We start from the raw sequence: 25,594 nt of genomic DNA, 5'->3' as shown, positions 1-25,594 counted from the left end.
GTGACGTAATGTTCAGTTCATATAGGGCTAATGAAGACAACATTATTCAATTCAATTCAATTCAATTTATTTTTCTTTGTCAGAACGCAAAAAGAAATGATATTGTAAAAAAGAAATACAGTAACAAAACCAACAAAAGGAAAAGGTGGCAAAACCTTAATGGTTTAAGCAGGGCCGGATTTAGACCACGAGAGGCCCTAGGCTATCCCATTTGTGAGGCCCCTCCCTATTTTTGAGCTCAGAATTTCTCTTTAAACAACATCACGTGTCATTGCTTAATGTTAAAAATATGAGTGCATTAAACTCTTCGTTCTTTTCATTTTCCACATTCATGGGTGCAAATTTTTAATTAAAAGAATAAAAATTTAGTTAAGGCAGTTTTGCTTTTAATTTCTTTGATCAAACAACCGTTACAATAATTGTAAAGTTTATATACGAGGACATAAGAAATAGTTACAGCCATCAAATAGAATAGGCCAATAGAGTAAGACTAGGCTACCAATTTTTTTTTGTAGCTTTCATCAAAGCAAAAGTTCATCAAGATTTATCTGTTTAAGTTTGTCACTCTCAATGCTCAGTGCGGACAACCTTTCTTGAGACATTGTCGATCTCAGTTTATTTTTTATGCTTTTGAGCCCGAGAAAGATCTCTCCTGAGCAGTTAGTGACCATTAAGCGTAGAAACAGTCTTAATATTGCTTCCACATTAGGAAAGGCAGTGTTAATTTTTTCCTTGCACGTAATTTCATAAAGGTCTCATGAGATAAGGAAATAGATTGCTCTTCTATACCGGCAAGCCCTAGGTTTTGTGTTTGTCTCACGTACAAATGAAAATGTAGAAGTTCATCAGTACGTTTCAGGTCAACATCTTCCGGATACGCTTCCTTTAAAAGTTCTACTCGTACAATTTCTGCCTTAGTTGCTTTCAGATTAGCAAAAAAGAGGAACATTTCTGCAATGTCACTGTACACATTAGCTCTTCTTAAATTGGCTTCAAGTGCGTCGAGCATAGGGATAAAGGGATTTATTTTAAACCTTTCCTTTGAAGAGGGTTCACTTAAAGCGTCAGGTGCATTCCTTTGTCTCCAAGTGACAGCTCTGTAGTTAATATTCGGCAAGGTTACTTTTGCTTGCTGATCAAACTCATCTCTAATGTCGCTTAGAAAGTCTGTCAAACCAGTTTTGTATAAAATTTTCTACTCTGAAAAACTTGATATATCTATACTTTAGGTAGAGTTTAAACTTGTCAAGTTTTTAAAAGAAATACAAAATTCGAAACCGAATTTCGAGGGCCCCTGGACGTTGAGGCCCTAGGCTTCAGCCTGCCTAGCCTATTGGTAAATCCGGCCCTGGGTTTAAGACGTGCATAAAAAGATCTAATATCGAAACAGAGAATTGTTGCTTCACGACTACGTGAATAACGAACACTATTTTAAGTAGCTAGAAAACAATAAAAGGAAATGTTGATTTTACGTAAGCGTGTTAATTGTACGAACCCAGAGGCCAGAATACAAATGTTTAACTAGTAAAACATATACTTCACATGCTAACAGACGTTTTGACTTTATACACTGCTCGCTATCGTGAACTGTAAAATACGTTGTTGCCACCACCTAATATCTGTTTTCTTGTAATGGACAAGTTTAGATTCACACAAAGCAAGTGGGCCTGACACTGGTCTGACCAGCAAACTTACTGTAACTGCGGTGTAGAAATTTTGATAAGAAACGGCAAGAATGATTCTTTCAGCTTTAGAGAAAGAGAGAAAACATAAAATTTCCCAGTGACTATAATTACAAGCCTGACTGAGCAGCAACACCAACCATGAAAACATACAGCTCCATATACAAGACGTAGCATGACATAAACCAGATGTACCGTAACTAAGTAGGCCTAAGCGCCAAGGTCAATACAATGCAAACATGCAAACTAGCTTATTTTGTGTTCTGTCGTCAGTTTTTTTTTCATAGTTAGTTGGTTTTCAATCTTTATCATCGGACTGACTAAGTCTTGATAAGTTATTTCTGGTAGTTTCGCACAACCTAGGCTACTTATAGAGGCTTTTGACGTAGGGCCGCTTACCGAGATTGACAGAGTGAAGTTTTCCGATTGTGTGAGTGTTGTTGCTGGAAAAGTATTCTATCTATTACTATTAGGTGCCGCTGAATGGAGAGAATTTCTTAAAATGCGTTGCTCAAGCGCACACCCCGAGAGTCCAGCCAGCGCTGCTTGATCTTGAAGCTTCTTCGTTTACCGTTCACGAAGTCGCGCGCTAACCAACTGAGCTATTGGGGCGGAGATTGCAAAAGCTGTGGCGCTGCTTCTTTTTGTTTGCTTGTCTTAAATTAGGCTAGCTAACCAAAAGTTAATCGTTTATTTATATCTGAGCAAACAGTTCTTTAGGCTACACTGCAAAACTGCTGTTTTTCGAACGCGAAGCGTGGACGTCGTTACAATATAGTGACGTCCATGTTTGAAGTGATAGGCTATTCATACAATATGAGAATAAAATATCGGCTGGCCTATTGAAGCGGGGCATCAAGAATGCAGTAGCGTTGACAGGGGGGGTCCAGGGAATACTTTTAAAACCGGGACTGAGATAATTTTAGAGGCACGGAACCCTTTCAAGGAGCAGGAAACATGAAGAAATCACAACATATTTTTTCAATAAAGTCCTATTTTTCTTATAAATCGCCTGACTTGGGGTAGAAGGATTTTATTAGTAGCCTACCTGTGGCCATGGCCACCTATAGTAGAATATGGCCGGCTATGTCACATTTAAACGCCTTTTTGCAACGGGCCGATAGAAACATAGGACCGGGGATAGTTCGGACGCGGGGATACCTCGGATAAGGCATTTGACGTCACAGTAGAGTATTGTTAAATCACGTTTACCAAAGCTTTGTGGCTCCATTACAAATCAGGATAAAGTTTGCAAGTATGTCTGGTTTTCTTAGAAAGTTGAGGCCGAAAAAGTAATTTTATCAGTGATATCAAGATTTTAAAATTGTACGTGTAAGGTCATAATTCCGTTGCAGTTAACCAAAACAAACTGTTTATTGATTGAGGTTGTATAGTTAGAAAGCTATACTCAGATAAGCAAGTGATGATTTTGACCAGCAGTTAATCAGGTAGCCATATTTTATTCATTTACCTGTAGGCACGTGGTCGGGGATACTTCGGACATAATGGCCGACGTATCCCCGTGGAAAAAATCAAACTTAAACAAAATCTTATTTTCAGATCTTTTGAATAATTTATTGGATTTTAAAGACATAATGGTTCAAACATATAAACGAAAAACAAATATTCTGTATTAACTGTCAAATCAAGTCAAAACGTCTGCATAAAATTGCTGTCCGAGATGACCCCAGGCATGTCCGAAATTACCCCGGTACCGGGGTGACTTCGGACATTTGAAGACCGTAGAAATTATGCTGTTTATAAGCATTTCCGGTTTTCTGAAACAAACGATACTCCTACCCTTTTTTGGCAAAGCTTTAAGGTTTACAACAAAATAACATTTACGAACTTGCTGTCTATTTTAAAAAAAATATGGACTGTTTTCAAAAAATCGTCCGAGCTATCCCCGGTCTTCCCTACCTAAAATTGTGACCAACAAAGAAACTGCTCTTACTGGCATGGGGTACAAAAAAGCAGATATTTTTCAGACTTAATTAGGCGTTTTAATGCATTTAACAGGTGCCTGACCTTACATTTAGACATATTTTATTACCAAACTACATAATGAATGGTGCAAATTAATAATTTGTAAGTAAACAAACACCTCAAAATAAACAATAACAAACGACAGACTATTTTTTTACAACAGAAATAGTGTAAGGACATGCGAAAATAATGCTATAGCCTATGCGTTATTCAATGAAGTGGGGGGAACTAGAAAGGCGATAGTGATCGTGGTGACGGAAAAATGACATCTAATAATCTCTCTACAAGCAGTGGCGCATTTAGAAAGTTTGTTAGGGGGGGCCAAGACATTTATTTAGACAGTTTACCAAAAACTCTCTCTGCGGCTGGAGGCCAATGAGGGTCTGGGGGTACTACACAGTACACACGGGGTAGTCTCAACGGTAGTACACAGAAAGCTCAAATTTGGTGAAAATGGCTGTTAATTGGTTCAATTTTTTCTACTTGGGTTAAAATTAGACTTGTTTGATCATTAATTTTTTTTAACTGATCATTAGGAGGGGCCATCGCTCTTTATCCTCCCCCGTAAATACGTGACTGTCTAAAAGTATGTGAAACTACCACGAATAACCTGCAAGGCTTTGTCAGTGTCCAAGGAGTTTTTTATGTTCAAGTCCAAACATGACTTGTCGCAGAATTGGTAAAAGAAAATAATGCAGCGTTGCCAGATGGGGAAATCGGATACCAAATAAAAAAAATCTGGTGAAATTTAGAGGTCTTTGATGTCAAGCTTTTTGACCTTGGAACCAAACAACCTTTTGGGGAAATCTGGTGAAATTTTCCCTACTAAAGTTTTTCCAAATTTTTTTCAACCTTTCAGCGAAAAATTCCAGCTCGTTCAGAAAACGTTTTGCAAGAGGTTTGCGCATGCGTGATGGCACTGTGTTGCAAGTTCAGAGTGGCCAATTTGCGCTCTTCAATCAATCTTTTGAATCTGACAGCAGCACTGTACCAAAAATTGTGTAGCTTTTGCCACTGGCATGGTGGCAAGCAGTGGCGAGACATTGTTTTGTAGCGGACGCGTCGGTTAGTGCGCGCGCTCATATGCTGCCGTCCGTGCTGACGGCGACATTCCTGGGCAGAACGAGATTGGGACTGGCAAGGAATGATAGGACACGATGGTCTTCACTGTCTATTTACTAACTGGCTTGACAGCTAATGCTTGACTACGAAACTGAATTCTTCAAGGCTCCGTCGTTTATTAATTGGGCCACTATTTTCAGGAGAACAAAGATTTAAACATAGCGAACTAAGAACACCGAACTTTCAAAGAATAGAATTTCAACTTGCATAAATCAAATAGCCAACTTGGTTGCAACCAGAAAATAACAGCGAACCTTCTTGAATCGTCTCGAATAGTATAGTATAGTAAAGTCTAGTAAAGTTGAATAGTGAAGTACAGTCTAGTCTAGTTGAATAGTAAAGGTCTAGTTGAATAGTAAAGGTCTAGTTGAATAGTAAAGATCATGGTTGCCGTTACTTAAGAAGCACTCTAGCTTAATTGGAAAGACGCAATCTACAGGCATTGCCAATTCTACATGCGATTATTTAACATTATATAACGGTGGATCCACTTATCGATGAAATACAGTGGTACAATGATTCAGGCATGGTACAAAGATTGATTACAGGATTGCATTCCGAACGTATGCGGTAGGCTATTTGTTGATTCGAAACGAAGGTGCTAGAATTCCATATGACGTCAGTATGTGACGTGCGTTACGTCAGAGCTCTCGGGCGCCACATACACCCCCGCAAGAAGGCAAACGGGGTGAACCGTTTGGCTTCTGATGAAGGTGCGTGAAGCAAAACATGTGAGGCGGAATTAAAGAAACGTGCAAGTACAAGCCATAGTGTGTATATAACAAGGTGACGTCTAAATTAAAGCGATAACACTGTACACTGAAAACAAGAACGGGGTCGGATCCCCTCCGCACGGCGCGAGCGCTAACAGTTCCCCTGATTCCAGGGAGCGGCTGGTCGGCTCTTGATTGGTTGAAGCAGAGGTCTCGTGCGGTGGACATCCGGCCAGTGACAAGACTATTCTGTGCAACAAAAATGCGGTTAGTGAGGGCGATAACAATCATGAATTACAATTACATACAGGTTACTGTTACGACGCCTACAATTACGACAAGGTTACAATTATAGACAATGAGGTTACGACTACAACAAGGTTACATTTACAACTACAAGGTTACGACTACAACAAGGTTACAACTACAACTAACTTACAACAAGGGTACGATCTAAACACAACGATTGCAGCAGGTGAGCACTGTGGAAGCATTTAACGTGTGTATGCAGTGCTGCAGGTACAGGGACCAAACGATAGATACATTGAAAGCATGATAGCTATGTGAAGCGACTGCGCGGAGAACCGGTCCAACAGGGCAGGAAGCAGTGGACAGATGATTGCGAGTAGCTGTGACGAAACAAGGCCAATAAGGCAGAAAGCGACGGGCAAGCTAGTCGCAAGCAGCATGTCGGCTTATATCTATGGAAGCTGGGTAACGAAAGCAGGACAATGCCTAAAGAGCGGAAAGCGACGGGCAAGCTAGCCGCAAGCAACATGTCGGCTTACATCTATGATAACTGAGTAACGGAAGCAGTGGCAGGACAAGGCCAAAAAGGCAGAAAGCGACGGGCAAGCTAATCGCAAGCAGCATGTCGGCTTACATCTATGATATCACCTTAACAAGCAAGTACCTAACAACAGTGACTACAAGGGTGAACAACGAGGCGCTACGTGAACAAAACAACGGTGAACAGACAAGGATTATAACAAGTACTATGTACAGGAAATGTGCTGCGTCGCACGCTTAGATGAGAGAAGCGCAGCTCCTAAAGACAACTACAGAGCAGGGAACTACTAAACGAGAGAGTGATTAACTGAGGAAATGTATGCAGTTTCAAGTCTTACCCAGGACTAAGAGGTGGTTAAGAGCTACTGTAATGATTCGATAACTGTATGCAAAAACGGTGGCTACGCTAACCACGGAAAGACGGGATGGATGGATAGATGGATGCAGTTTTACGTCGTACCCAGGACGGAGACTGCTGTAATTAATGCGATACCGTAACTGTATGCAAGAACGGCACCTAGCTGATGAAAGATGGGATGGAGGGATGCAGTTTTACGTCGTACCCAGGACGGAGAACTAAACAGCGAACGTGTAACAAAGCCTAAAATACCTACAGGCACCACAGTCCAGACGGGGGCGAAACACATTGTCATCGCTGCTGTAAAGACGCCCCGGTCGCGAGCCACGCGTGAGGCAACGACCAAGGACGACAACGGCGAGGGAGATAAAAAAGCTTACGGCTACTACGATAATGTAAAAAGCATATTCAACCATCATTAATTAGTGTCACTTAACTTGAGTTCCACGGCATCGTCGTTGAAGGAGCGTCCGATGAAAGGCAGGCTTGTTGTAATCCGTGATGTACTCCAGAATAATCCAGTGCAACCAATGATCAATTCACAGTCAGTCAGTTCACAGTTAAATTAATTCACAGTTTAACAAAGATCACGTCGGGAAGATCACGTCGGGAAGATCACGTCGGGGTCACCATAAATATGTAGCGGACGCGTCGGTTAGTGCGCGCGCTCATATGCTGCCGTCCGTGCTGACGGCGACATTCCTGGGCAGAACGAGATTGGGACTGGCAAGGAATGATAGGACACGATGGTCTTCACTGTCTATTTACTAACTGGCTTGACAGCTAATGCTTGACTACGAAACTGAATTCTTCAAGGCTCCGTCGTTTATTAATTGGGCCACTATTTTCAGGAGAACAAAGATTTAAACATAGCGAACTAAGAACACCGAACTTTCAAAGAATAGAATTTCAACTTGCATAAATCAAATAGCCAACTTGGTTGCAACCAGAAAATAATAGCGAACCTTCTTGAATCGTCTCGAATAGTATAGTATAGTAAAGTCTAGTAAAGTTGAATAGTGAAGTACAGTCTAGTCTAGTTGAATAGTAAAGGTCTAGTTGAATAATAATAATGTTATGGTTTTATTTATTGTCGCTCTACAACAGCTAAGGTCTTTTAGCGACAGGACTCATTTTTAATTTTATATCAGGTTTACGATGTTACCACATTATTACCCGACTCATTCTCACTGCGCTATGCAGGATAGAACACAATCGGTACCGTTTTTAAAGTCTTCGGTTTGACCCGACCTGGAATCGATCTCAGATCTACCAGCACCAGAGCCGAAGGCGAAACCACTCGGCTACTGAGCTGGTTATGTAGTTGAATAGTAAAGGTCTAGTTGAATAGTAAAGATCATGGTTGCCGTTACTTAAGAAGCACTCTAGCTTAATTGGAAAGACGCAATCTACAGGCATTGCCAATTCTACATGCGATTATTTAACATTATATAACGGTGGATCCACTTATCGATGAAATACAGTGGTACAATGATTCAGGCATGGTACAAAGATTGATTACAGGATTGCATTCCGAACGTATGCGGTAGGCTATTTGTTGATTCGAAACGAAGGTGCTAGAATTCCATATGACGTCAGTATGTGACGTGCGTTACGTCAGAGCTCTCGGGCGCCACAGTTTTTTAGAGAGTTCTTTTTACCAAAAAATTGGCAAAAATGGCTAATTTTATATTTAAAATTAGTGCAGGAGGTTGTTTTTAGCCCAGAAACTAAAAGTTTATCAGTGACCTTGCATACTATAGGCTACACGCCTACACCTACATGTATGCAGTGGCCACTTATTTCATATTTATGGATATCCTGAGCAGGATATTCAAAGGTCTTTCAAATTTTTTCATCGGGATGTTATTGCATCTTTTAGTGCATTTTAACCCTGGCAGTAAAAGTTGTCGCTTTTAAAATAAAAACAGCAACTTTTTTGGTTAAGAACTTTTGATGTTTACTGATAATTATGATTGCTACAATTATAATCCATGTATGCAATGTGTGACAAAACATGTGTTTTGCATATTCGTTTCATTTTAGTCTTAATAACTATTTGTATTTTGAGGCGAAATTGCTTTATTTAGGGTGTGTTAAATATCTGGTGAAATTGTATGCAATCTGGATAAATTTTAGTTACTTTTTGGTGCCAAGCAGCTTCCAGCATCTGGCAACGCTGAAATAATGTCATGCTTTAGTGATTTGGGAACTACAGGCTGTCCTTTGACAGGTAAACTCTTGCATAATGATGAGATGAGATATGATGATGGAACAAACAAGAATGAAACTTTACTTCCTTACTGCACAATGCACATGCTTCTCTTTCTTCCTTGTAGCTAATTGTGTAATAGTTTATTTTTTGAAAACCCTCATTTTGTCCTAGCAGTTACAGCTCATGCTTCTCTTTCTTCCTTATTAATTCTATGGTCATGTGTAATGGCTTACCCCTCAGCAATATGTCTACCTTATGTAGAATAACCAATACATGTGAAAGTTTTGGCAGAGAGTTTGCTTTGTTGAATTATAGACAGACAAAACAAAGTAACTTCAATGGGTTTAACATATTTTATTTCACAAAGAAATATAACATAGGCTTAATTAAAGTAAACTCAAACGTTTTTGACACGTACTGTACTTGACTTTTGACTATGTACTTGTGTGCCCATCAGAAATTACTTCAAATCTGCAATATAAGGTTGATGTGCATATTTGTGATCACCGTGGTAATTGCATCAACTTCACAAATTTGTAAATATTTTGCAATTGGAAATAATTCAAAAGAAAAAAGTTCAACAGTTTATTTATCAATAGTGTTTTCACAACTTGTGTAAGTTTTATTATTTTACCTTAACTATGGTATGTGTTTTTTGGTTGGTTGGTTTTAAATCTTTTTCCTCGGACTGACAAAGCCTTGATAGGCTATTTCTGATAGTTTTGCATACTTGTAGAGCAGGGCTTCCCGATTCGTTTATCACCCCACACCCCTTGGGATTGATGAAGCCAATCTCGCGCCCCCTGTTTTGAAGCAGAGTGTTTCTGAGAAAAAAATTCAAAATATGTACGAAGACCACGCAGAAAAGCAGCTCACCGTCCTTTATATGGCTAATAAATAGGAAAAGGGGCAGCCTTCAACAACACGATCACACAAAATCAGCAGCGTAGCCAGGAATTTTGAGAGGGGGGTTTTTGAAGACCGGCGGGCAAATCCGACAGCGTGTTTGTGTAAGACTACACCCAGCGGCGGGGGGCTGGGGGACTCCCCCAGAAAATTTTGAAAAGTTACTTTGAATTTGGTGCATTCTGAGAGCATTTTAAACAAAAACGTGGGTATGAATATTCCTGTAAAATGGTGCTATCAGGTGGCATAGCAAAAGGATAAGATCATGTTTTCTTCGGCATTTTTCGAAAATAAAGCTAATTCTCTATGTTTTCATGTTGTTAATTTCTGGCTGAGATGTTTGAATGTTTGGTATTGCCAAAACTCGCTCTTTTAATGCAGTTTTGTTTAAAATTAGGCAATTTTGTTTAGACTCAAAGCATCATTCTCAAGCATAAAGAGACTGAAAGCATCATTTTCAATATCGTGACGTCACACGCGTGCCAAAAGGGGGGGTTGTAACCCCCCCCCCCCCCCTTTGGCTACGCCACAGCACAAAATGCAAAATCGAATAAATAATGAAATAACACAAACTGAGAACACAATGACGTTAATCAAGATCTATGACCTTTCTCCTGCCTTTACGAATTTATCTGTTCAACCAGTAGCTGACACTTTCCTTTTCGTAAGTCAATCCACAGTCTATAACGTGAAAAACTTCGTTCTCGCTTAAAATGCGTTCTTTCCCAATGCGTATGATAAGAAATTGCCAACAATGAGCAAATTGCTGATATTATTATCGCATTATCGCAATGTTATTATTACTATCGATATTATTATTATTATCGCAATATTATCGCATTATCCCTCCACCAATCACGTGACGTTCGGACCACAGCCTTTTTGTTACTTGTCGGGTGGTATTTTCTTGTTGTGCATTGTGCTGTATAGGTCAACATAGAATGCTCTAAGAGATAAGCACCACCTCCCTCGTTAAAAAAAATCCATCTCTATATACGGTATAGCTGTTTTTCCTGGGTGGATTATCACACCTCTAGAAACAGCTACTCGCACCCTCTGGGGGTGCGAGCACCCCCAATCGGGAAGCCCTGTTGTAGAGGCTCTTGACGCAGGGCCGGTCACCGAGATTGACAGAGTGAAGTTGTCCGATTGTTGAAGCGTTGTTGCCAGAGAATTATTCCATTCACTGGGTGCCACTGAATGAAATCGACCTGTCATTGCATTAATGCATTATTTACTGCGTAATTGTTTTACAGATTGTTTTATTAGGCAGATCGCACAGAATTATTGTGCCAGAATGACAGTGATATTTAGACGCATTTTGGAATTAAAACCGCAATCACAAAATGTGCTATTGTAATTTTAATATATACATACAACAATACCTTCAAATTATAACAATAATGCTTGTTTTCATATAGCGCTGTATCCATCGCAGAATGCGTAAAGCGTTATACCAAGCAGAGGCGGTCTGTTTTTTTGTCAAAGCAGCTGTATAGAGGCGCAACTGAGTACATTATTATTAGCTAAATCCATTCCATTGCACAGTGCCAAGCATGAATTAGATTCAGTACCATTTAAAAAAAAATTTGGTATGACCCGACAGGGTATCGAACCCATGCCTACTGATTCAGAGGTGGACACACTAACACAAAGTCACTGAGCCGGACAGCATCATAAACTATTGCACACTTAATTATGAAAATATCTTTCTAATAAAAAATAGAGTAATTGTTTAAAAGTTAACAAATACGATTTTCAGAGATCCTTAAAAATGGTCACTGATACGCATATATATATAGACTATATACCGTATATGTCGAATTAGGTTTTGCTTAGGATAGGGAAGTGTAAAAGTATTTTAGTTATGGAACACAAATCAGAAGAAAATAAAGATGAAAATCATGCAGAAAAAGAAATTGAATTTGCGGCTGAACAAATTGAGGATACATTAAAAATTGAAAATAATTTGGAAGAGATTAAGTCAGTCGATGATAATGCCTTTAAGCCTGCCCATGGTATGAAAGATTACCTTGAAAAATGGAGAGAATTTTTCGACAGCCACAAAAGTGGTGATGAATTATTAAACAAATTAAAATCAAAAGCAACAAAAGAAAGCTTTCGAGCATGTGGTTTTAGAAGTGTTTGTTGGGAGGTGGGTTCTGTTATACTTATTACAATAATTCATTCAAATTTTCCTTAAATATTTTGTCTTTTCAAGAAATATTCCTAATTGAGTACTGTACTAGTTAAGTGGTTAAAGTTACTGGTACTGTATTCATCAAATGGAAGGAAAGGCAAATAAATTAAGCCAATGTTCTTTCTTCTTTTTTAAGGTTGATATAAAATTCATGCCAAGGCCCACATCCTACAACTGCAAATCAGTCATTTTTTTACATTGATTCAACATTTGCAAACAGTGAACCAATGTAAAAATTGACTGATTTGTCATCTGGGATAGGCCACTCCTATTGAATAGAGTTTCAGCTCTGTATAATTATTAAGACACAGAAAGGCTTTTTCTGCAGGTTAGTTAGATATAGCCTATACCATGCCTTGTGGTTTTGCTACCCTAGTAAAGAAATTAATTCATAGTTTATTATCATATACCAGTAACAAACTGCTTACATTAGCATAGTGTGTGTCCAATTGCTGATTGAGAATATTCTGGATAGCCTTTGCTTAAGTATATACGGTATATTCAAAATCATGTTAAAATTGTTTATATTGTGATGAAAAGGCAGTTGACTATTTGCATTACATGGTTTATATTTATTATATATATATATATTATATATATTATAAATCTGAGAGGTGCCATGTACTGTACATTGTACATGGTGTTATTCAAAGAATGTGATGACATCATTATACATTATAGGACGAAACCAATCAAAAAAATATGGGGTGAAGTGTGCAAATTGCAGCAAACTAAGCTTTACTTAAAATGTAACTTGCTTGTTTTTACTTTGAATTAACAATTGAACTATTGCTGCAAAACGCACAAGCTCTCGTCTATCCAGCTACGTGTAACCCAAGTGCAAAAACTGCAAAATATTTCTCTAGTTAAAAGTTCTAAGTAAGTCTTCGTTTTCTTTTATTTTCGCACTTCACCCTATTTTTTGGTCAATTCCTTCCTATGACCAGCTCCGATTCGGCTGTGTCATTGAAATTACGATACTTCTAAGTCTAGTATCCTTTTAGATTTTTCTGGGGTGTCTTTCAAATGATACTAACAAGTGGACGGAAGAACTAACTAAATCTCGAGATGAGTATATTGCCATCAAAGAAAGGCATATTTTTAATCCACACGATAAATCTCAGTTGCAAGATGTGCAGCTTGAAAATCCTCTTTCCCAAAGTGATGATGTAAGTCAACAATGTAAGAAGAATTTTGATTGGAGTCACCTGTTTATATCTATGTAAAAATATCTTTATTAATTAAATTGTCACAGACAGAAATTCTATAATTCCCATATCTTGATATATTTTCAGAGTTGTTGGTTGCAGTATTTCAAAAATGCTGATTTAAAGTTAATGATTGAGAAAGATGTTAAAAGAACGTAAGTTGCATTTATTTATTTTTTATTGTTTTTCTTTTATGTCGGATAATATGACATAGCTTTCTTTAAGTATGTAAAAATAAATTGCTGGATTAAATGTTGGTCAATAGATTATTTATTATTGACATTTATTGGTTGTTTTTCTTAGCTAAGGCTAAGAGATATTATTGACACATATCTTCAGTAGCTATTATCAGTCACTCGTTCTAGCAGAACTTGAGAATAGTTTGCGAATTGAAAGTGATGGAAAAAAGACACTGCAAAATAAGTATACAATTCACACTGAGTATTTGCTGTATTTTCAAATATGCACTTCATAAACATGCTTCTAGGTAATGTTATCCCCATTTCCCGTATAGGTCTTCAACATAGTTTTTGGGTGGTATATGTAATTCAATTGACTACTGCACCTGTGCTAACTTGTATTGTGCTCGGTTTTTGCAGAAGTCCTGATAGCAACTTTTTTCATTCGGAGGAGATCAAAACTATGATGACAGATCTTTTATTCTGTTATGCCCAAGAGCATCCATCCATTTCTTACCAGCAAGGCATGCATGAACTGCTGGCTCCTATAATATTCGTTCGTCACTTTGATCTTGAAAGTGCTTCACATGCAAAAGATCTTGGGACTCTTCCGTAAGTATTATATATGCTTGATCCTTGATGTGTTTGATAAAACATGAATCCCTACACTGTACCATATGTCACTCATGACTCGTGTGGTTCTGTACATGTGCTTTTGATATAATATAATACCTGATAAGTGGTCACTGCAATTTCTCCTAAATGATTGATAACGAGATGGTTTAATTTTCTTTTAGGGACATCATCCACACTGTATTGAAAGAAGAATTCATGGAGCACGATTCTTAGTAAGAAGATATTCCAATAGTAATCGGTTCCTTGTGAACTTGCATTTGTGACAATCTGTAACGATTATGACAATTTTATTATTACTGTATCATATATTTGAAAAATATTTATTTTTAAAATATAAAATATTTTTGAAATATTATAATTTTATAATTATATTTAAAAATATCGTAAAAAAGTCGCCCATTTTGATGGTTGGTTCAGTTGCCTTGTTTTGAAAAGGCCTACAACTAAACTTTACACTAAAAATAACAAATGCATCAATCAAGTCGTGTGTCGCCCTTCACAGTATGTTGGTTCTCATGGTTTATATCAAGTACTCGACTACTCGTATCGTAGGTGTGGTTAAAAACGTTTTTTTACGTTTTTTGTGTTGTTTTCATTTATCATAACAAAGAACTGCAAAAGAAACATTAGTTTTATATAGTAGTCCCGTGCTAACAAAAAGAACTAGTGGGACACCGAAAAGAAGATGGCGGGATGATATTGAATAAAAAATTGGTATCACCTGGATGAGAACAGCTAAAGACAGAATGGTGTGGAAACATATGTGGAGGCCATCTGCCAGCAGTTCTCTTATTTTCCAAAAAAAATATATTTAAAAAAAAAACGAGCGCAAAAAACAACTGACATCTTTAAGTATTCGGCATGATACAAAGAGGTGTTCTCGCACTAAGCTTTTGGCACTGACGAGAGTAGTGGCCACTGACCAGCTCTTTTCTCCCGGCCACCTGGTTTTCACTAACTGCTTATTACACCCTGGGTATAGGTGAGTGTTTTTTCAACAATATGGTTGTTGAGATTATTAGAAAATGAGCACCTTATCCACAATTGCTCCCTTTGCATAGACACTATGTCCGACAACCAAAACCTTGCATCTTGCTAATCGAGCTACTTTAATCATGTTTTAGTGGGATTTTCTGCCACCTAATGAACGCAACTAGCAACTGGTATTGTGTGTCAGAACCAAATAAAGAAGAAATAGATTTTGACGACAATCAGGAGCTGTTAGCATTTTTTCCGGTAAGTACCATTACCATGCATTTTGAAAATGGTTGTGTAGTTATATGACTTGGGTTTATGATGTTTCTCGGCAGTCGATTGTAGCAATAATTGCCGATAGACACGTGTTTCACCCACAGATATCATGGGCTCATTAGCATCACACTGTTAATTCATGCCAACAGACTCTTGATCGCCGTCTTTTCTAGTCAATTTCTAGAGAAGACGCTCCTTTCTACAGTACATTGGTTGTGAGATGCTACAATATTTTTTGTACCCAAGTGTGTTAATGTCAACTGTAGTTATGTCCTATTTCCCTCGGACTGTTGCGGTTTTATCGCTTGCTTATGCCCAACCAGTATCAAATAGCGAACGCCACTTGTTTTATTTCTGTTTCTTGTGTTTCAATTTTCAGACAAAAAAACACAGCCCATCATTAGCCATTACAAAGAAATTGAATTTCATTCATAACAATCTTCTTGCCAATTGCGATGTCGAACTATTCCACCATTTGAACCGCCTCGAAATCATTCCACAAGTTTATGGATTGTATATATAATTATGTTGTTATTATTTTTTTTGCATGGTCAGTAGCATGTAGCCTACACAATGTGTGTTTGTCATAAGCGACAAGTTACAGTAAATGAAGTGTGAAAGAAATCTAAAAACTTGCCTTTTTTTTAATTAAAATAGTTTTTTTCGTTTTGGATGGCAATTTTTCTAAACTTTTTGTTCTGCTATGTGTTTTTCTATGACTTCTTGTGCGTTGCAAATCAGTTCCTGTTTAATAAAAGAACTGATTTGTTCGCTGGAAATTTGCAGATAACCGGAATGTCTACTTGCAGGCGGTGGCTCCGTTTGTTATTTGTTCGTGAGTTCAGTTCATTGGATCTACTGATGTTATGGGATGCATTGTTTGCTGATAGTCGGACACTAGACCTTGTTGAATATGTTTTTGTTGTCATGATGATCAACATAAGAGATGGCCGTGAGTTGCATTAAACGCTAAAGCAGTCGAGTGCTAGAATGCTAGTATAGTATGTGATCTACAATATTCTACATTTCGGTTGTGATATATGATCCACTGCAATGGAAATTAGAATTGGTTGTCAGTGTAGGGTTAGTACAGTAAGCCTAGCCCTTTAATCTTAACGAATATGAAACTTGCCCGTAGACCACACACTATACTCTAAGTCTGTTTATGCTACTGTTGACCATTCGCTTGTAGGGAACTATAATTGTTTTAAAATGTTTCAATTCGGTTGTTTTGAATTTATAACTTTATCGAGAATTTACATTTCAACAAACATATATATATATATATACAGTATAATTTATGCATTATATTTAATAAAAACGCTTATTCAGTATTTGGAAGGATGTTGAGAGTTTTTGAACTGACCTTTTGTGGCTTTTTGTAGTGCTGGCATCGGAAACTTGTTCGTGTATGAAGTTGCTCATGGAATATCCGCGGAGTGTAAATGTCCAAAATATCATCCACCAAGCTCGGCAAATGAAAATCCTTGCGGTAATTATGACTCGACTTTCATACTTGGACAAATTAAAGCTCTCTTTAAATATTATGGAAAAGTTGAAATTTTCACAATATGCTTCAACTTAGATTTGTCAGTTTATTAAATTTACAGTATGTCGCGACGGTTTTGCTGCTGTTTTCTTTTTTACTCACAGCTTCTCATACAACTCTAACTAATTTGGATCACAACTTCTAATAGCACCAACTCTCATCTACTAGTCGTATTTAGAATTACTTTAACTTCAATTCAAGTCTCAATCAATAATCATGTCAGTAATATATCAATTACGCATACTACGCCACTATTTATTGCAGGTTTATTTTGAGCAGTAACTTCCAGAAGGTACGATAATGTTAGGTCATAAGAACTCATTGCCCTGAACAAGTTTTACTACCCGTAAACATCTTTGTGGCGTCATAACAACCTACTACCTGACAAATTGTTCGGTCTAGTTGGAGAACCTTCTAGTCTTGCGCGGATGCAGAATCGTATAGAAAATTTCTTATTATATAATACATTACATAATAAGAATTTCGCAATCAAAGGTCACTATAGGACAGTAACCGATAGTAACATTTCGTAAGAATTATACAATCAAAACAGTACGCTTGGTCAAGACACACAATGTAGCCTGTGAGGCCTCGCATATTGATTGTGGCAGGGCCCGAGACGACTTCCCCATTTGCCTCTACCTCAAACAGGTAGATTGGGAGTGCATTGTTATGATGAGTGTAGTTAATTCTATCCAGCCCTTTAGGTTTGGTTATTTGTATCTATTGTTTAAGTGGAAAAGTAAATGCATTTTAATTCAAATAGTTGGAGAGTTGCTTATTAATCAAAATTTTTCATCTTAGGCCAAAGCAGCAACTTCGGAAATTGGCACGCAAACTGCTGCGAAAAAGGATGGACGATTTCCAAGTTTCAAATTAGACAATTTCTTTTCAACCATGTCACAGTAAGTCGATTTAGATTTTCGAAATTGGTCTTTTTTTTCACATGGAGTCAACGTCTGCTGAAATGTAACGAAAACCAGTTTCACTATCTGGGTCCGTTACTAAAGTTATCACCGTCTGGTTAAACATAACCAGTTGTTTTTGTAAAGCATTTAGCTTTAACAAATGAATCATATGAGCATGTTATAAACAAATTCATGTCCGTCCTGCTATATTGCAGCAAGTGTTGTCGTTTAAAGGCAGTTTTACGTCAATGCCATTCAGGTGCATCGGTATGATTGGTCAAAAAATTTATGCAATTTTTGATAAAATTGAACTGAAGTCAGTCTGAATGCGGTTTATCTGTTTTTGTTTAGAAAATTCAAAAATCCCTTTACATCTTCATCTGAAAAAGCTCTAAAAGACAGTGGTAAGATATTTTTTGGAGTTGTGATTAAACACCTTTAGTTTATTGTGTGGCAAACATAAAACTGAGCTTGCTTGTTTTATTGTTACAAGCTTTACATTTATTTCTTCAAGGTTATCGATCAATGTTTTTTACCATGTTTCAGACACCTCTTTGCCGTCCGGTGAACGCGCTGAATTGCTTCGCTCTGAAAGAGTTCGCTCACAGTCAGAGTTAGATAAAAAGAAACTAAAGGTGCGGTAGCAAACGGCTGAGCATACAAAAGTTTTAAAATATTACACTTTTATTGTATCAGACAAGTGCTTGGTAGTTAATTTTATATAAAGTGGACAGAAAGGTATAGAGCCAAGTAGCAATTCATCACGTGACCAATGAAAAAAAAATGCAATAATATTTGGCTTTACTTTAATTGTTATTCGAAGCGAAGGTCTTTTTGTTTCAAGGAAGTGTCTCAGTGAAGAATTTCGTTTTGAAATTTAAGCAATTTCATTTTGTCATGCTTATTATAGTGACTAAGAACTGCCAGCGTAGAGGTTCAAAAACGATAACTATTTCCACAATCTTTCCAGGACTACCAGTAGTGTTTTGAAAGTTTGGTTTTGCCGCACACGCTGAAGACTAACCGCATCAAGTAATTTTTATTGCCTTCTCTTGTTGGTCGGCTGCTTGACTGAGTGTTGAGAATGCCTATTCGACGCTCAAAAGACATCGACATCTGTTCGATACTTACCGAGGGCAATTGGACATGAAGTTAAACATTTAAGACCCCCAGGTTTCTCAATCAAAACTTTTTTTTTCAAGTTGCATCATTTTTTTTGTTTTTCAGAAAGAAATGTTATGGCACGAAGCGATGGCTTTGAAGAAACAGATCACAGAGTTACAAGAACAGCGTCGCTTCTGTTCCGCCAGGCTGAATGCAACCATCAACTTATTGCTTCCTCATGGAAAAAAGGATCTTTCTGATCAAGCTGAAGCGACTCTGGACGCCACACACAAAGAGTCATCAGTGAAACACAATGAAGAAACGCATTTGGCCATAATCGGTCTGATACAGGTCAGTTGGAATATTTTTTGTTGTTGTTATACTGCGCTGTCCTTTCCACAATTTCAGTCTTTAACACAATCTTTTGAAACTACAAACGACACAGTTACCGATGCTTTGATTTATTTATCAACAACGTCTATTGTAATGCTGGAACATAATTTCGTCATTGATAGCAAACATTGTCTTAAGCCCAAATATTTCAAAAATTGAATTTTTCCTTGTTTTGCGTTTTTTTAAAGCTATCCTATCTCAATCTCCTTTTATTGCATGAAATTAGAAGTGCAGTAGGCCTACAACCAGTTGATGTTTAGTAAAATTTGTTTATTTTTTCAAAAACTATGACTTTGCACTTTCGACTGTTTTTGGTATTAGGCTACAGTATATACAATTATACATACAAACTGTTTGCGATATTGAACACAAATTGGTGTTTTAAAAGTTAAATTTTTACGTATTGTATTGTCTGTAGTATTATGACGTAATATGACGTCGCGCCTATGGATTAGGTAGCATTTCACGTTTTAACATAGCCGCGATCATTGGAAGACCGATATTTCGTGAAAACTTCTCCTTTGAAAGAACCTTGTCAAGTAAATCAGATACATTGCTGAATATGTGCACGACAATCTTTGCTGTTTAATTACAATGTTCGTTTTACTAGCCTGCTACAGCATGTTTATTTAACAACACAGAATCGTCTGAAAAGCTTAATCGAAAACAAAGCTCATTCCAAACCAGAAACGCTTAACATTTGATCGCGTTTGGTCGTTTTAGGTGCGCGACATATTGAATGGATCACTGAGTATGGCGCAAGTTAAATTACAAGAAACAGCTCCAAACATCACAGAATGATGGCGCTGTTGGTTTGGCAAGGAGAATAAGGTTCACTCGTTTGCCTTTTTCTCTTCCTTTTCTAACCTGGTTGACCGGTGGGGAAGCATTAGTTCAGAAAATCATATTCTCATGACTCTTGTTTTGTTATTGCCTTTAATCTTGTGCTTATAGATTTCATCATTCCATTGCAGTTTGTACCATCTCGTGTTATCATATTTCTTGTGCTATTACATCAAATATAGTTACTACTCTCTAAAACCTTTACAGCCTGTTTCACCCTAAAAGGGGGATCATCAGAAGGTCCTTACTCAAATAGAGTTGATCTATGTGCTATTATTTATCAACTAGAAACCAAAATAAATGAGTATAAACTTGGCAAGGTGGCATCCACATGTTCATCTTATCTAACTATGCTTTGTTCACAGGTAAAATACCACAAATTTATTTAAAAACCTATTTTATCTTCAGAATTTAATTGCAGATCTGATTACGTAATCACTGCACTAACAGGAGTTGCGAGTTGTAGCTTTTTCATTCCAACCTACAGTATAACTTTATCTTTTATTCGATATGTTTTCTCGTTCTCACCTATGACATGATTTGCGAAGTTTATTATATGAAAGTTCATCAAGTGTTGATTTGCCCATTTTGTTAGACAAAGCTGCAACCAAATGGCTAAAAGTTAGAAAACATATCAAAATATTCAACGAAACATAGCCACATATCTAGCTACTTTGAAGATTAAAACGTAATTATATGAACCTGATGTCATTATTACAAAAAAATATTGTTCAAAACGATTTCATAGAAGTTCAGCCATCTGCAAGCTTTTCTAGCAAAACACACTCATAAAAAAGAATACTTTCTTGCCAGTAAAATTTTTGTAGGCCTAGTAGTATTCTATGTTATCGTAATCCTATAGTAATCGTAAGCTTTTTTTTCATTATTTCATTTAACACTGTGTGTGTGTGTGCTGGTTTATTTTTCGCTGTTTTTTGTTCCCAATAAAAATCCAACACTAAATCAACACACGTCCAAAATGAACAGGCGAAGAATGAGGCAGACAAAGTCGGACTGAAGAAAGAAGATGCGGTGGACAGAACGAGATGGAGAGTAGGAGCAGGGCCTATGAGAGGGGGGTACGGAGGGTACGGCGTACTCTTGAGAGCCCAGACCTGTGATTGTTGGGGGCCCGGAATTGTGATTTTATAGTTTACGCGCAAAAATGTTTGGTTAAAACCATCCTAAACGACTAAATTCAAGCATAAAAGTTGTTATTATTTAGTCCTAGGGGGGGCCCGTAATGTAGCAAGAGGGCCCGGAAAGGTAACTAAGTGAATTGTGCGCAAATTAGGGACCCAAAGTGGTGATTTAATGCTTTACGTTAAAAATGTTCTGTTAAAAGCACCCTAAATTAAATCATAAAAGTTAGTTAGTTATTCACCACATGCTTAGCAGAGGTGAATGAAGCCACTTTTTTTTACTTTGGCTCCGCTCCAGCTCCGAAAGTATTGACTCTGGCTCCTGCTACAACTCTTAAATTCATTTTAAAGTAAAATAAGCGTGAAACTTCCTTTTTTAAATAGTTTTTAAAAAGGCTGTGGCTATATTTACACTATATAGTGTAATAATAGCCTGAATAGTGTTGCCAGATAAGGAATTCTGCTCTAATTTGAGAAAAGTTTCAAGCTGTTGAAAACAAAAACTTGTATTTTTGAAATTTTTTTTAGTCCTGGGAAGATCTAAACCCTAATCTTATTCCTAACTCTAACCCTTACCTTAACCCTTCCTAATTTTAATCCTAACTCTGGCAACACCTGATTGTGAAAATATAGCCACTTCCTTTTAAAAAACCCAAAACACCTGGGCTTTTAAAAAAAAATCTGGCGGGTTAGGCAATCTCAACCTTGCTTTTGCTACGCTATGCCCCCCCCCCCGGACAGGAGCAAAAGTTAATGAAGAAAGGTTATTGGTCAGATGATTAATTTGATTATGTTTTGACCTGATGTTGTGTTTGAGCATTGGTAGAGAACTTGAGTTGTTGTACGAGATACATATGACACTCAGTAACGTTAACGGATTTAACATTATTTATTAAACACAAAAAAAAAACAATAAAAAACTACTAAATCCAACGTTTTCGACACCACATAGTGTCCTCATTTGGAATAATTATAGGCTACATCTAAGATAAATAACTAAGTTTGAAAATTTTACATTAAAGCTGTACAAGCGACACCTTTCAACAGCACCATCAACAACTGGCAAACACAAATTGTGTGTGACAATTCACATGATATGCACGACACAAACCACTAATTAAAAACCCAAAGCAAGATGGTAAGTTTGTGTAAACTAAAGCTGATCAAAAATTATTTAAGATCAACAACAGGTGAAGAGCGTTTAGTCAATCTGGCAAGGCTCAGCATAGAATCAAAGTTAGCCAGACAAGTTAACTTTGATAAAGTTATTAAAGTTTTTGCAGAAAAAAAGGCAAGAAAAATCTGTTTTGCTGAATAAATGAACTCAGCGATGTACAAAATACTGCTTTTGGTATATAGTTGACATGCAAGCATTGGCTAAGAGTTAAAGAAGACCCTGACAAAGTTTATTTTGGCCAAGTTATAAAAGTTTTTGAAAGAAAAGTCCAGACAAGCTGTTATGCTAACTAGTAACTAAATACCGATCATGAAGTTATTGTAGTACAAGTATTACAGTATATTTAGTTTTGATTGTGGGCTAACTTGCAATCATACCATAGGCTACTACAGCTACTAATTGGATGCTCTTGAGCCTGTTGAAGCGTGAACTTTTGAAAGTACTTGAGCTTTTTTGCTTTTGGACGGTCATTGTCATTCTCAGCAGAATTTTGTGCATGTTCAAGTTAAATGACGGACTGATTGTTTAATAACTATATATAAATAGTGAATTTTTTATGTTCAGCAGAATTTGGATATAATGGACTATTCATGGGCAGCATTTTTTGTCCTTTCCTGTATCAGAAATCTGACATCTGTTACATCCAAATGCCTTGGAGAAAAAAAACTGACCAGAGTGTTGGTCCACTGCATCAGAGTTCTACAGTAATAGCACATTATACTGTTATGTACAGTAGTTGTTAAACTTTACAAATTGTCCTCTTTGTACAATAGTAGCCTACTGGCTGTATGTGGTCCACGTCTTTTAGGTGCAGACAATTAGGCGCCGGTCAAATAGGCGCGCACACTGTGGTGTCAGGATATTTAGGTGCAGAGCATTGTGGTGCTCGGTCATTTATGTTCTGCAACGTCAAACTCTGGTAAGAAGATGCTATGTTTTAATGGAGTGAAACTATGAAATCAAATACCAAAAGAAATACAGGAAAGTGTTAGGCTATAATGCTTTTAAATTTAAATGTTTATTAAAGAATTTGTACAATGATCACTCCTGAAACATATCATCTGCTTATTTCTCTGCACAGTTTTTTTTTTTATTATGTTGCCCTGTGTTACTCCACTGTTAATGTATTGTAAAGTGCTGGTATTGTGCTATATGTGTTAATATTCTCAATTTTGGGTCTTTTGTTTAAGTGTTTGGGTGGCAGCTGACTTTGGTGACCTTTTGGTCTTTCCCTGCCATCCTTGTTGTGCAAATTATTTGTGTTTATTGTGTTTTTGTATATTTTTGTTCTTTTCTTTTTCGCCAACAAAACAAAAATAAACTGAACTGTCATTATTCAGATGCATAGGAATAGAATTTAATTTAGAATAGGCCAATCCCATTCTCTATTCCTATAAACTTGTATTTTATGATGCTCAGTTTTTTCTTATCTGGCAGCAGGGCAGGGTAGGCCTATATCATATGAGTGGTCACAGCGGTAAACCATAATCTCTTCGTGGGAAAATTGTAACATAAAGTTCCCGGATCCGTTCGTCTGTATGTAATGACCGAAAGAGAAACACTCTTCTGAAACTTCTATTCAAAAAGTGTATTTCTGTAAAATTAGCCCGCGGCTATCGAAAATGGAACGCAACGCCGTACGCCTCTAAAAACTGTCACTACAATACAAACTACTTAGATAAAGACGGAATTTTTGTCCAGCTAGCAAGCACTAAGCAAACAGTTAAATGTGCGACTAACTCTCAAGCAACCATTTCACGAATGACCAGAATAGATAGCAATATCTCAAACTCACGTACGCAGTACTGTGACGCAATAATGAAAAACATTGTCACGCAATTCAAACAGGTGTTCAAAGCTGGTGATCCAATGTTTCATGTTTAAACAGGTTTGACACAAGTCTTACGAACGATGGTGCAATTTTGGCTCATTTTTAGGAAAAATTCCATGACGTAATACGCTAAGATTCAGTAGACCTGAACGGTTTTTATATGACGTTTGATTAGGTGAACAATTGTCTGGAACAATGAGGTAAGTGACATATTTATCTTTCATATTCAATATTATTGTGCATAGCCTATTAAAATTAAGTAATAGTTTTATTGCAGCCTGATACTATTATATCGCACAGATGTCTAATTCTGCAGTAAAATGTTGTAGGGGAGATGCAGGACCTATTATACAGAAGGACCTATTATACAGCGCTGTATTTTCCTTGCTATAAAATAAATATTTTCACTTTTTGTGGTTTTGGATCGAGATTTTGAACCAAATGAATTCTCGAAAATTTCGTGTGGTCAGAGCTTACCGTTCAAGAGAAAATCCGGATTTTCAATTTTTGGTTCAAAAAGCAAATTTTTGGGAGTTAATCAATAAGGTGATAATTTTTGTGGTTAGGGTTCTTCACAAAAATTAGCATTTGTTTGTGCTTATGTGGTGATTAGTCTAAGCTGTTACAATATATCAGAGTGATTGCTTTTGTGAATACTTTTTTATTAACTAGAAAGTAAAAATAGTTGATTGAAGGACCTATTGTACAGTGACTCCCAGGACCAATTATACAGTGATTCAAAAGAATTAACTTTTGCATGTTTTAGAACTAAAGCTTAATTTTCTGTAAATATGCTTTCATCTTTCCTGAAATAGAGGAGCTTGCCTCTGTTTCATATGAAGACATTGTTAGTGTTTTGCCAGAGCCACAGCCAATGGCTCACACAGCCAGGTTGTCTGGAATCTTCAAATTTTCTTTCGATGGCACTTCCTGTATTGCATAAACATCATAACAATCTTACTTTGGCAGTTAAAGTATCCATAAACATTAATAGACCTTTCCCGCAGCTCTGTGCAATGAAGCGTGACGTTGAAAACAATCACGCTGGCTGCTTCATTAGCAAACACCAAATTGCTTGTGAATACTTGATAACTTGTTGAGTAGTTAGTAGAATCTGCGTAAAAACATGAAATCAACGTTAAAAAACAAGGATTTGACTGTTAAATTTTATTCAAGTTACTTTTGTATGAAAAACAAGCCAAGTGATACAATGATAAGCCACTTATTTAGTGGGCTCTAGTAACTGCGCATAAGCTATGGCGCTTGAAGGAACTGCGGGAAGTGTGTTAATGTCTAAGCAAAACGCTGTTGATCTGCAATTATGATAGACTTGAAATTTCTTTCTGCTTTAGCTCCTATGTCTTATAATAATAAGTGAGAATTACTGTCTTATTTGCTACAA

At 37.1% G+C, this 25,594-nt stretch overlaps 1 protein-coding gene across 1 annotated transcript; it reads left to right on the top strand.

Moving 5' to 3' along the window:
* Positions 1-11,621: 11,621 nt before the first annotated feature.
* Positions 11,622-21,003, top strand: LOC145784523 (TBC1 domain family member 5-like). The gene is made up of 14 exons (XM_082596359.1): positions 11,622-11,926; positions 12,976-13,140; positions 13,267-13,334; positions 13,779-13,970; positions 14,156-14,206; positions 15,119-15,230; positions 15,625-15,758; positions 16,055-16,197; positions 16,631-16,737; positions 17,599-17,699; positions 18,054-18,106; positions 18,249-18,337; positions 18,930-19,157; positions 19,923-21,003. Exons 1-14 carry the CDS (start codon positions 11,639-11,641, stop codon positions 19,998-20,000), a joined length of 1,809 nt encoding a protein of 602 aa, XP_082452485.1. The 5' UTR covers positions 11,622-11,638; the 3' UTR covers positions 20,001-21,003.
* Positions 21,004-25,594: the final 4,591 nt, after the last annotated feature.

The sequence above is a fragment of the Aplidium turbinatum genome, chromosome 15 (assembly GCF_918807975.1).
Source record: "Aplidium turbinatum chromosome 15, kaAplTurb1.1, whole genome shotgun sequence".
NCBI lineage: Eukaryota > Metazoa > Chordata > Ascidiacea > Aplousobranchia > Polyclinidae > Aplidium > Aplidium turbinatum.
This window is presented reverse-complemented; position numbering and strand designations above follow the sequence as displayed.

Bases quoted from the DNA above. Each gene is read 5' to 3' on its own strand.
- LOC145784523 (XM_082596359.1), top strand. From the start codon at position 11,639: ATGGAACACAAATCAGAAGAAAATAAAGATGAAAATCATGCAGAAAAA. The intron at 14,207-15,118 runs GTAAGAAGATAT...ATCATGTTTTAG, and splicing joins TTCATGGAGCACGATTCTTA to TGGGATTTTCTGCCACCTAA. The intron at 18,107-18,248 runs GTAAGATATTTT...ACCATGTTTCAG, and splicing joins AAAAGCTCTAAAAGACAGTG to ACACCTCTTTGCCGTCCGGT.